The sequence below is a fragment of the Pantherophis guttatus genome, chromosome 1 (genome assembly GCF_059756535.1).
Source record: "Pantherophis guttatus breed Tessera chromosome 1, ASM5975653v1, whole genome shotgun sequence".
Lineage (NCBI taxonomy): Eukaryota > Metazoa > Chordata > Lepidosauria > Squamata > Colubridae > Pantherophis > Pantherophis guttatus.
The window spans coordinates 245,669,728-245,682,055 of record NC_142063.1 but is presented as its reverse complement, the minus strand read 5'-3'; the positions used below and the strand labels follow the sequence as shown (position 1 = coordinate 245,682,055).

The window sequence follows — 12,328 nt, the reverse complement described above, 5'->3', positions numbered from 1 at the left end:
AAGTTCAAAACATAGGTGTGGATGGTTGTGTTGTAATTCCTTGAAGTTTGTTTAGTAACCGTCAAGGTTTTCTCTTTGAAATGAGTCCTGTTGCTAAATTGCAAGATTGCCAAATAACTTATGATCATTTTAACCCTTGGAAGGTAAAACCATTTGGAAGGTTAATTTAATCTGATTTCTGTGCTTACAACAGGCGGTCCCCTACTTTTTTGGTACCAACGACTGGTTTCGTGAAATACAATTTTTCTACTAACCGGGGTGGGGGAATAGTTTCGGTTTCGCTCGCTGCTCTGCCACTCACCTTCACCTATGCAGATCAGTTCCTAGCAGGCTATGGATTGGTACTGGTCTGTAGCCTGGCAGTTGGGGACTCCTGGTTTATAACATAAACTTTGTGTAAAGTATTCAGCGGCTTTTGTTGAGAAGACAACAAACATACATGAAACGATAGCCAGGTGGGGCTTTGCTGGTGTTGTATTTGTGATAACTGTGAGCCAGCTTCTGTAGAGCCAGCTGTTCCCTCTAGAGATGCCCATAGATATTAGTGGAGCCCTGGTCACTTGCTTTTATCCACCAATGCCTGATATTAAAAGGTCTGCGTTAATTTCTGTATACTTAAAGCACTTGGGTGGCTCAAGGACTGAAGTGTAACCATTTTAAATATTATTACCTTTGCAGCAAGGAGACCTTAATAAATCGAAGAATAAAGGATGGCAGCAGAAGAACAAAGGAGCAAAGAAGACTTCCAAATCAAAGAAGAAAAAACTTGTGAAAAAGAAGCCAGCTCCTGCTCCTTTGATACAAACAAAGCAGCTGAAGCAAAAACAAGCTAATGGGGTTGCTGGGAATGTATGTGTCAATCGAAATAGATTGGAATTTTTGTTTTTAGGCGTGTTGAAGTACTTAAATTTCAGAGAAACTGTGGACCAGTTTGTAGTTTAATGAAAAATGGAGAACAATACCAAGAAAATGATGTGTGGATTGTAAGCTGCAAAATAATTTGATTTCTATGAGACCTAACACCTCTGTTTAGAACTCATAGATTAAATTTCATATTGGTTAATTGTAGCCTGTAGAATACAGTAGCTGAGCATTATGAAATCCTGATAAGTAATGAAGGGAAGAGGTTCTTTATGCTATAGCATATCCTTCCTGTTTTAAGTACAGTATCATTTGGTAGCGTGCCTTTATTTTTATTTTATTTTATTTTTCAATAAGAGAATGTCTTAAATTTTGCTATAGGTGATTATCCAAAGCAAGCTAAGGAAGAGGCTAATAAAGATGACATATTCATGAGTTGAAATAATCTAATACAGGGGTGTCAAACTCAATTTTATTGAGGGCCACATCAGTGTTGTGTTTGACCTTGGGGGGCCGGGGTGGGCATGGCAAGGTGGGCATGGCCAGCTCGACATCACTTGTGTCAGGTGCCCCTGTGGTGGTCCCAAGCTCCATTTTTGACTGCGACGGCCTCCTGGAACCCTCTGCCAGTGAAAATGGAGCTTGGAGGGCTGCCTGTGGCCTTCGCGAGTTCCATTTTTGGCTGCAATGTCCTCCTGCAACTGTATGCAGTCCTCCTGAGCTCCGTTTTTGCTCACAGATGCATCACGGACTGGTTCTTTGCTGTTTCCAGGGCAGCCCCGCAGGCCAGATCTAAGCATCCCATGGGCTGGATCCGGCCCCCGGGCCTTGAGTTTGCCACCCCTGATCTAATAGATCAAAGGCAAAGGATCCTTTGACTCAAGTTCAACTCTTGGTGATTGCGTAGACACATCTGTATTGTTGCTAGTAAAAGAACATGGAGGTAGTTTGACACTGGCTTCTTCTGGGTTCTTGTTTGTATCTGCATCCTAGGACTAATCAGGTTTGATCCTGCTTAGATTTTATAATTGATCAATCAACATTGGCTACAATTTGCCGCCTGTGATAAATTAGTGTTGTGAGCATGTCTGAATGTAAAATTACCCTTTTTAAATTTAGGAAATTGTCAAGGATGATGATTACGATGTTTCTGATAAAGGAAGTGAATCTGAAGAAGATGACACCAATCGGGAATCATTAAGTGAGAAAGATGATGGCAGTGACCGAGACTCTGACAGAGAACCAGATGAAAAGCAAAGCAAGGATGACGAAGCTGTAAGATTTATTTTTAAAAATTTGTTGTTATTATTTTTATAACAATATAACAATACAAGACATACAACATTTATATGAATACTCTTTTTACAGCTATTTCGTGATGGTCTTTCTTTGTTATTTACAATTTAGAAAGATTTATTTTTATTACCTGTTGGAGAAATACCAGTATGGTCATTTAATCTAACCCAAAACCTTTCCTACGATAAGACATTTTCATCAGTCCATTCAGTGGGGGTAAAGGGAGGGATAGTATTTTGTAGTTAGTAAAACTAAGTAAAACACAGAATTGGAAAGCTTTTGTAAAATATATGAGCTTCCTGTTTCTCTGTAACATGTCTACTAATATAGTAAACCATCCAAATGTTTTTATTCATACAATGAAATTGGTAAAATGCATTTAAAAATTGGTAGTTCTTTTCCTTTCCAAATTATTATTAAGATACAAATGCATTCCTATTTTAATTTATATACCCTTCTCAATCTGCAGAAAAGTTATTTTCTTGAGAAAGACACAAATAAGCAGAATATTTTTCTTTTTCTACTAGGAGTGGCAAGAATTACAACAGAGTATACAACGAAAAGAACGGGCTCTCTTGGAAACCAAGTCAAAAATAACTCATCCTGTTTACACTCTCTACTTTCCTGAGGTCAGCAAAAAGATAGCTAAATATGCTTGAGATGAACTGAGATGAAGTGAATGCAAAATTTCAGAATAGTTTCTATTTGGGCCTTAAACATTTAATTCCTCGGTAATACCTTCTGAAAAGCAAGGTAGATTTTGAGTCTTAACTAGCATAGTGCTTGAAATTGTGCAAAACCTGTGGCTGTTCTTATGCACAGCTATGCTGTTTTATGCATTTCCATATTCACTAGAATGTGGAAGAACATTATCCTGAGAGTATACCCAGTATATTTTGTTAAGATTAAAGAAGATGCTCTAACCTGTCAAGTTTCCCATCATTTAATGTTGCCTTGTTATTTTTTTAGTATTCTATTTTGTGTTTTTGGCAGAATATTAAACTAGATTTTAACAATATACCCTAGTTCGTGATCATGAGCTAATATAAATAATCCACATAGTTCATCTGTTTTTGTTCCTCTGTTCTCGTAAGCATCTAAATACTGAAAGGAGGAGGAATTTGTTATAAAATGTGAACCTAAATATATGGCTACTTTTGAAGAAATAATGATTGCATAAACTGCTTTAAATCAGGCTAGGGTTTTGCTATTTTGGATGATTCTTTTTTGAATCATGTGCAGTGCCTTTCCCTTCCTGGTTTCTTTATCTATAGTTGTAAAGTCACAGCGCATAGGCTGTGTGCAGTGGTTGGTAGACCATTCACATTTATTTATATAAATTAGATGAATTTTTATTTAATCAGTCATTGAAATAAGAAAGATTGTTCTAATGTTCAACTTGTCACATGTGTATATTGATTCCCTGGCATGACTCCATTTAGTGCCCTAAGAACATTGCCCACTTGACGGGTGCAGATCCATTTTAACCCAACATATGCTTTGATGTTTAAAGTTTTACTTTCTGTAATACAATTGGTACCTTCACCAAGAAAAGTTTTACTTTGTTGTAATGCAATTTCTGCCTATTTATTTATTTATTTATTTAATTTTTATACCGCCCTTCTCCTGAGGGATTCAGGGCGGTGAACAGTTAACATAACATACATATAAAATGTGAATATAAGATGATTAAGCCAATTTGGCTCATCGGTTAAGAATTTTCAGCATAAAGATTTAGAACAATGAAGAGATTTATGCCAGTCCAGCTTGGTGAAAGAGAAAGGTCTTAAGTGTGCGACGGAAAGTACGAAGATCTGGGATCATTCATATCCCTGGGGGTAACCTGTCCCTATGTAGGGTCACATGTCTGATACCTGGAACCATGTTATGCTTTTTTTCAAAATTATGACTAATCATTCCATTCAGCCTATTTCCATGACTATTGGAAGTTGATGTTGCCCTGTTGAGTTTTGCTTCAGACAAAATAGAAAGAAACAACTAGGACCCTATGAGAAAACATTGTAGTACATTTTCATTCCTTAACACCGGCACATCTACCGTGTTTCTCAGAAAATAAGACAGAGTTTTATTTTCTTTTAGACTTGAAAATAAGCATCTGGGCTTATTTTCGAGGCGGTCTTACTTTTTTTGAGGTGCAGCAGGCCAGACTCAGTGAGCTGTACGTGCCGTGGACGCACCACCTCATTCTGAATCTTCAGCATTGAGAATGGAGGCTTTTTGGTGAACGGGAGGAAAATGGGGAGGGGGTTTTTCCTGCCTGCCATCCTTCCCTCAGTTGTGCTGAGCTTGAGGAATGGATGACAGGCAGGAAAATTCCCCTCCCCATTTTCCTGCCGTCTGTCAAAAAGCTTCCATTCCAAGGCTTTTTGGAGAGCCTCCCAAAAAGAGGGAAAAAGCCTCCCAAAAGAGCCTCCCAAAAAAAGGGAAAAAGTGAAGCAGCTGGCCACGGAGCAGCCGGCTTTGGGGAAGCGGTCCAACAAACAGAAGCGCTGCGCCCAGAAAGAGAAGGGCAAAAGTGGTATTTGCACTGCCCCAAGAGGCCAGTGGGCTGCAGCCGGACAGTTGCCTCACCCGTGCCACCACTCATGCTGGCCATGCCCATCCCCCCTGCTTGTTTTTGGGGTAGGGGTAATATTCGGCCCATCCCCCCAAAATTAGGGTTGGGATTATTATTGGGGTGGGTTGTGTTTTCAGAGAAACACAGTAGTTAGGATGTCAGATTCTGTGTTCTAATCCAGAATGTGGCTCAAGCCTGGCAGTTGTCTTCACTTCCATTTCCAGATGTATTCAGCATTCCACAACAACAGAATCTTGCACTAGGTAGAGTTTTAAATAGGTTAATCCTAAGGGCATATCCCAATGCTTACATCCTATGATATTATCTGTCATCCCCCCGCCTCCGCCAAAGAGTAATGTGTGCCTGAAATCTTTGAGCCTTTGGCCAAAGTTTGCTTTGTATGAGATGGTGTAACAGTGAAGCTAACAGAACTTAATTTGACTGTTTCTCTTGGAATGAGCCAATTTACAGTTTCTGTTCCAAAACTTCAGTTACAGATTTGGTTGATGAAAATCACATCAGGATTGTGATCTTTGCTGTCTCTTTCTTCCCTCTCTTTAATAGGAAAAACAGGAGTGGTGGTGGCTATATATAGCAGATAGGAAGGAGCAAACACTAATATCAATGCCATATCACGTGTGTACACTAAAAGACCAAGAAGAGGTGCAGTATTTCATTTCTTTCTTTTTTAAAAAATAAATTTTATTAATTTTCTATTTATTACATTTCTTAGTGCTTAATAAACATTGTGTTGTTTGGGTATTTAAATTGCTTAGCAATACAAATTCCCTTCTTACTCTCCACCCCTTTTTCCCAACCATTGGTAAAATAAGTTCCATGTTTGATAATATTCTGTGTCTTCTTTTTGTTTGATTTTGAATGTAAGTCTATCCATTTCTGCACAATCTAATATCCTCTTAAATATCTCTTCATCTTGTGGTATTTCTTCATTTTTCCAATATTGTGAAAAAATAATCCTTGCTGCTGTTAGTATTTCATTTATTTCTGATTTTTAAAAACTGGGATGGCTTGGTGGTTTTTTGGGCTCTTTTTGGCTGATAAAAGTAGGCAATATGGAGCTACAGTCAGGTCCAGAAATATTGGGACATCGACACAATTCTAACATCTTTGGCTCTATACACCACCACAATGGAGTTGGAATGAAACAAACACAATGTGCATTAACTGCAGACTGTCAGCTTTAATTTGAGGGTATGTACATCCAACTCAGGTGAATGGTGTAGGACAGCAGTTTGCATATATGCCTCCCACTTGTTAAGGGACCAAAAGTAATGGGACAGAATAATAATCATAAATCAAACTTTCCCTTCTTAATACTTGGTTGCAAATCCTTTGCAGTCAATCACAGCCTGAAGTCTGGAACACATAGACATCACCAGACGCTGGGTTTCATCCCTGGTGATGCTTTGCCAGGCCTCTACTGCAACTGTCTTCAGTTCCTGCTTGTTCTTGGGGCATTTTCCCTTCAGTTTTGTCTTCAGCAAGTGAAATGCATGCTCAATGGGATTCAGGTCAAGTGATTGACTTGGCCATTGCATAACATTCCACTTCTGTCCCTTCAAAAACTCTTTGGTTGCTTTTGCAGTATGCTTTGGGTCATTGTCCATCTGCACTGTGAAGTGCCGTCCAATGAGTTCTGCAGCATTTGGCTGAATGTGAGCAGATAATATTGCCCAAAACTCTTCAGAATTCATCCTGCTGCTTTTGTTAGCAGTCACATCATCAATAAATACAAGAGAACCAGTTCCATTGGCAGCCATACATGCCCACGCCATGACACTACCACCACCATGCTTCACTGATGAGGTGGTATGCTTAGGATCATGAGCAATTCCTTTCCTTCTCCATACTCTTCTCTTCCCATCACTCTGGTACAAGTTGATCTTGGTCTCATCTGTCCATAGGATCTTGTTCCAGAACTGTGAAGGCTTTGTTAGATGTTGTTTGGCAAACTAATCTGGCCTTCCTGTTTTTGAAGCTCACCAATGGTTTACATCTTGTGGTGAACCCTCTGTATTCACTCTGGTGAAGTCTTCTCTTGATTGTTGACTTTGACACACATACACCTACCTCCTGGAGAGTATTCTTGATCTGGCCAACTGTTGTGAAGGGTGTTTTCTTCACCAGGAAAAGAATTCTTCGGTCATCCACCACACTTGTTTTCCGTGGTCTCCCAGGTCTTTTGGTGTTGCTGAGCTCAACGGTGCATTCCTTCTTTTTGAGAATGTTTCAAACAGTTGTTTTGGCCATGCCTAATGTTCTTGCTATCTCTCTGATGGGTTTGTTTTGTTTCTTCAGCCTAATGATGGCTTGCTTCACTGATAGGGACAGCTCTTTGGATCTCATCTTGAGAGTTGACAGCAACAGATTCCAAATGCAAATAGCACACTTGAAATGAACTCTGGGCCTTTTATCTGCACATTGTAATTGGGGTAATGAGGGAATATCACACACCTGGCCATGGAACAGCTGAGAAGCCAATTGTCCCATTACTTTTGGTCCCTTAACAGGTGGGAGGCACATATACAAACTGCTGTAAGTCCTACACCGTTCACCTGAGTTGGATGTACATACCCTCAAATTAAAGCTGACAGTCTGCAGTTAACGCACATTGTGTTTGTTTCATTCCAACTCCATTGTGGTGGTGTATAGAGCCAAAGATGTTAGAATTGTGTCGATGTCCCAATATTTCTGGACCTGACTGTATGTGTTGTATGGTCTGTTGTCCCCATCTCACTCCTATTCCTTCTCTGGATCTCAATTATTGTCTCAGCTTCTGCTTTTCCTAGGGTCTAGACCAATGTTTCTCAATCTCAACGAGTTGAAGACCTGTTGAAGACCAGCCAATTTAGCTGGCTGGGGAATTCTGGGAATTGAAGTTCACAGGTCTTCAACTCGCTGAGATTGAGAAACACTGGTCTAGACCCTGCCTGACTCATAGCTTCTCATTCAGCAAAACCTGCTTAGCCAGTACTGACAAAGACGTTTTTCCTTCTGCAGGCTTTAGCTGCTGCATAAGAAAAGCCTAATTTAATGTTGTGTAATGTTAAAGTGTTTGATGAGGAGCATTGAGAAATTAGGTATTTTATACTAACAGATCACCTGGAATTTGTTGTAATTGGAGAACAACTATACAGTTGTAGCATATTTGATATTCAGTGCTGTCAGTAAATTTTTTTCAAGCATTTTTTTTTGACCATAAAAAGATTTTTCCTCCGTTCTCGCTAAATTTCAGAAAGTGGATTTGTTAAGCCACAGTACATAGCTCACTGAATATTATCAATTCAGCACTAGAAAGATTGAAGCCTAGCACTTTCTAAAGTTGTATGCTGTTTGTTTTACTGAAGTCATTTCATTGTTCTGCTTTTATAACTTGAGCTGAGTGATTACATGTATTTCCAGGTAGAACTAAAATTTCCTGCACCGGGTAAACCTGGAAACTACCAATATACCGTTTATTTAAGATCGGATTCCTACATGGGCTTGGATCAGATTAAACCATTAAAGGTAGGTTTCTCACACAGATGGGTTTGATGGAGAGGATTCTACAAGTTTAGTAGAACTTGTGTTGCTGTATACCTCTTGTATCTACAAATTGTCCTGTACAAGTAGTCTTCAATTTGTGATTTGTGGCTTAATGACAGTTTAAAGTTATGATGAACCTTCCCAAAGCTACATATGACCCAGTTTTCAAGTTCTGACGCTCCCCTACCCTGTGATCACATAATTGCATTTTGGGTACTTGGCAACCAGCTGCGGAGTCCTGCAGTCATATGACCATTTACACTGTGGGTTTTGGCCAGAAACTGGTGTTTTATTTCACGTTTCTGGTGAAAAATACCCTACTTAACTGTGATTTTAACTCGACTGTGATTTTCACTTAGCATTGTGACATTTGCTTAATTATGACTTTAAAAAAAAAAAAAGGTTATAAAATTGGTCATAGTCACATGATGACCTACTGGGATGGTTTATGACCATAATTCCATGTTGTAAGTAGAGGGCTATAATGCTGAGTTTATTTGAATATTTTGATTGGAAAAAAATTAAGCTAAAAACTTAAGAGCAAGGACTGAAAAATCTTAATTTGTGAGGCAGGGATCATCAATATAATACCAGCAATGTAAGTCATCTGCAGTGTGTGCACACATAGCATTGAATTCCTGTTTGATAATAAAGGTGGCTGGAATAAGACAAAGTGCCTGTAATCCTCAATTTACAACCATTAATTCAACAACTGTTTGAAGTCACAATGGCATTGAATAAAATTATGACTGGTCCTCACACTTATGACCATTGCAGTATCCCTATGGTCAAGTGTTCAGAATTAGAGCATATTTATATCAGCTGTAGTGCCCCAGGTCATGTGATCTCTATTGATGGCCTTCCCAAGGGGCCTCCGACAAGCAGAGTCAATAGGGGAAATCAGATTCCCTTAACGACTGCATGATTCACTTAACGGCTGCAGTGATTCACAATCTCCATGGCAAAAAAGGTCATAAAATGAGACATGACTCACTCAGTAACCGCTTAACATTGCTTAACAATGGAAATTCTAGTCCCGATTGTGGTCGTAAGTAGAGAAATACCTGTAGCTAAATCTTTCAAGACTTCTTGTCTGAGAACAGCCATTTTAAACATTTTGGTACCTGTGACATTGAGCAGCTCTGCTTAAGGAAATAAGTACCCACATTAAATAATGGTCTTCTGAGGGATAAGGATTTTTTTCTGGGTATTTTGACCCATAAATATATAAGCTATGCCTGATAAACGATTAATGTGGAATCTTGCAGAGGATGGAGAACAACTTGCTTATTATATATGCAAAATATTTTGCAGCTTACTCTTTACTTTAGAGTGCTCTTGAATTAATCTATAATATTATGTAGATAAACTTTAATAACTTCCCTCAAATGATAACATTTAAATTATATTTTCCCCCTTCCTGCTTCCCTCCCTTCTCCAATCACTTGAACTCTCTGCAGCTGGAAGTTCATGAAGCTAAACCTGTGCCAGAAAATCATCCACAGTGGGATACAGCAATAGAGGGAGATGAAGACCAGGAAGACAGTGAAGGTTTTGAAGACAGTTTTGAGGAAGAAGAAGAGGAGGAAGAAGATGATGACTAAATAGTATGACGAATGAACTGTGTGATACGGGATATCTCTACAAACGTGACCTGGGAAAAGATAAAAACAGTGCAGATGAACTGAAGATTTTTTTCAAGTTTCTTTTTACCAATTATGAATACTTCATGTAATTTCCCAGTGGAGGTCTGTCAGTCAGTTGGGTATATAACCTGGGAGGTGCTTAAGGCTCTTCACAGCCTTTAAGTATAGGATGCATTTATTCCAACTGAAAATAAAAGCTTTTTTATTCTAAATGTCCAGAAGTGTGGGCTACATTGTTTGATCAACTTTTGGTCCAGTATAGTAACAGATCCTATTATTAAATGGAAGCAATCATTAAACCAACATTTCATATTAGGCAATTTGTTTTACAAGTTCTGTTGAAATTAACATCCACTTGAGTTTCTATGTTGGGAAAATCTGCGAGATCTTTTTCAGTGATGTTAAGAACATTGAGCTAAGATTGCTTATAGCTTTCAGTCTATTTTGTTTGCTTTGGACTTGGTATCTTACCCTGAGAGGGGTACATTCCATATTGTCACACACATAGGCTTATTTTTTGAGACTTAAATCTACCTTTAATGGAGGGGAGTTATTGCCTCTAATTTTCATGCAGGTTATAAATCTATATTTCTCAATGGCTAAAAATATGTCTAAGCACCTACTATCTAGCAAATCATACAGTATTTCTTTTGATAAACCTGTATGTATATTAAGAGTTTGGGGACCATATGTTATATCAAGCAGTGGCAATATCCTTTTCTAAATATAAAGATATCAGATCTATAATTCTTGGCTTTCAGTCTACTTTATTTTGTCAGAAGCCTTTTAAATCAGACACACTGACACACTAAGATATGTTTTTTGTATTTATTCAGAACCATTCAAAATAAACTGGATTAAATTTGATAAAAGTATACATTGTAATAGTTCATTTTTCCTCTCTACTGAGGATATTAATGTGGACTATATTCCCAATACAGTTGGTTTTGATTAAATATAGATCACAAGTTTTCTTGTGAAGGAGAAGCAAAATCTTGCAATAAAGTCTACTGTTTCTTCCCATGTAATAAATACAATTATTGATGTGGTAAGGAACTGTAGAAATACATTCAGATGTCAATCATGTAGAAAGATTTTTTTATAATTAAATGTTAAAGAACTATACAATTAAATACTGTAAAACCCTTGACAAAAAAATGCTCATGCAGGAAGATTTTCATAGAACAGAAACCACCCACAGGCCAAATGAGCTGCTCCTTTATTTGTGACCCTGTTTATGAAATAATAGACTGTCACTTTCAATGCAAACTTACATGGATATTTCTCTTTGTAATTGCAGTAGTTGCAAATAAAATTTAAAAACATCCTGCATGTGAAAATGTTTTATTAAGAAAAGCAACTGTTGGCATGGTAAGTTTGGAATTTAAAACTTAGATTGTAATATAATAGCTGCCATCCACAACATTATAATTATGTACCATTCAAGTATTATACAGAAAGATTTGTCACAGACAGGCAATGTTTTGCTTTTTTGGCTCACCACATTCATAATATCAAACTATAATATGAAAGTAATTTCTTTTTGAAAACAGTGCTGCCAACAAAATGATTTCCAATATAGTTCGAGCAGTAAATTATTTATTGTATCTAAAGCCTAGAATAGTCCAAAAGATGAAATTTCCCTCAAGTCAAATTTGAGGTATAAAGGTACACTCATGTTGTTTTCTGGGAAGCAATAGGGAAATGATTTGCTATGGTTTTCTTCAAGTTTTTCTTTTTATTCCACCCTACAGCCTTGTTTATTTTTCTATTAATGGTCTCACAATTATCTATTAGCCATGTTTGACAAACACTGCATATGCTTTTAAGATAAGACATAGGTGCTTAAACCTGGGTATCTTCCTTAACTTTAGACAAGAGATGATTTGTATCTCATATGTCACAGGAACAACTTGAATTTACAGCTTTTGCCACATTGATGAGTTCTGACTTATTGATCTTTATTTTTTTCCTTTAAAGTATCAAAAAGGATATGATAAAAAGTGAGCTGGAACTCTCTTACTGAACATTCATCAGACTCTTCCAAGCAGGAGTTTGAGTTAAAGGCAAAGATTCTTTTTAATAGCATATTTTCTCAATAAAGAATGAAAAAGGATATATTCGGGTTCTGACATTAAGAGCTAGAAAAAAACATTTTTGTAAAGTGAAACCGCAAAACACTTTAATCTGTTATTTTCCCTCATCTGGCATAAAAAGGAAATTCTGGAAAATATTATTTGGTGGGACTATAGCAGCCCCATTAGTTGTCTTTTGGGTGGAGCACTTGACAGATTTAAGAGTCTATATTAAAAAAGTGCATAAGGGATTCTGCCAGGCATGTGCTTGATACGAAGCATTTCTCTTTATGTGCTTTTACTAAAGCTAAAGCACTTTTTTCCAG

The 12,328-nt window shown here is 37.7% G+C and overlaps 1 protein-coding gene across 1 annotated transcript in view; it reads left to right on the top strand.

Moving 5' to 3' along the window:
- The window catches only part of SEC63 (SEC63 protein translocation regulator), a 37,532-nt gene extending 27,393 nt beyond the window's left edge, over positions 1-10,139 (top strand). The window contains exons 16-21 of the mRNA XM_034409113.3: positions 679-849; positions 1,981-2,136; positions 2,685-2,786; positions 5,300-5,398; positions 8,159-8,263; positions 9,742-10,139. Of these exons, the coding sequence (XP_034265004.1) occupies positions 679-849; positions 1,981-2,136; positions 2,685-2,786; positions 5,300-5,398; positions 8,159-8,263; positions 9,742-9,885 (777 nt within the window). The 3' untranslated portion in view covers positions 9,886-10,139. The remainder of the gene's footprint in view (positions 1-678; positions 850-1,980; positions 2,137-2,684; positions 2,787-5,299; positions 5,399-8,158; positions 8,264-9,741) is intronic.
- Positions 10,140-12,328: the final 2,189 nt, after the last annotated feature.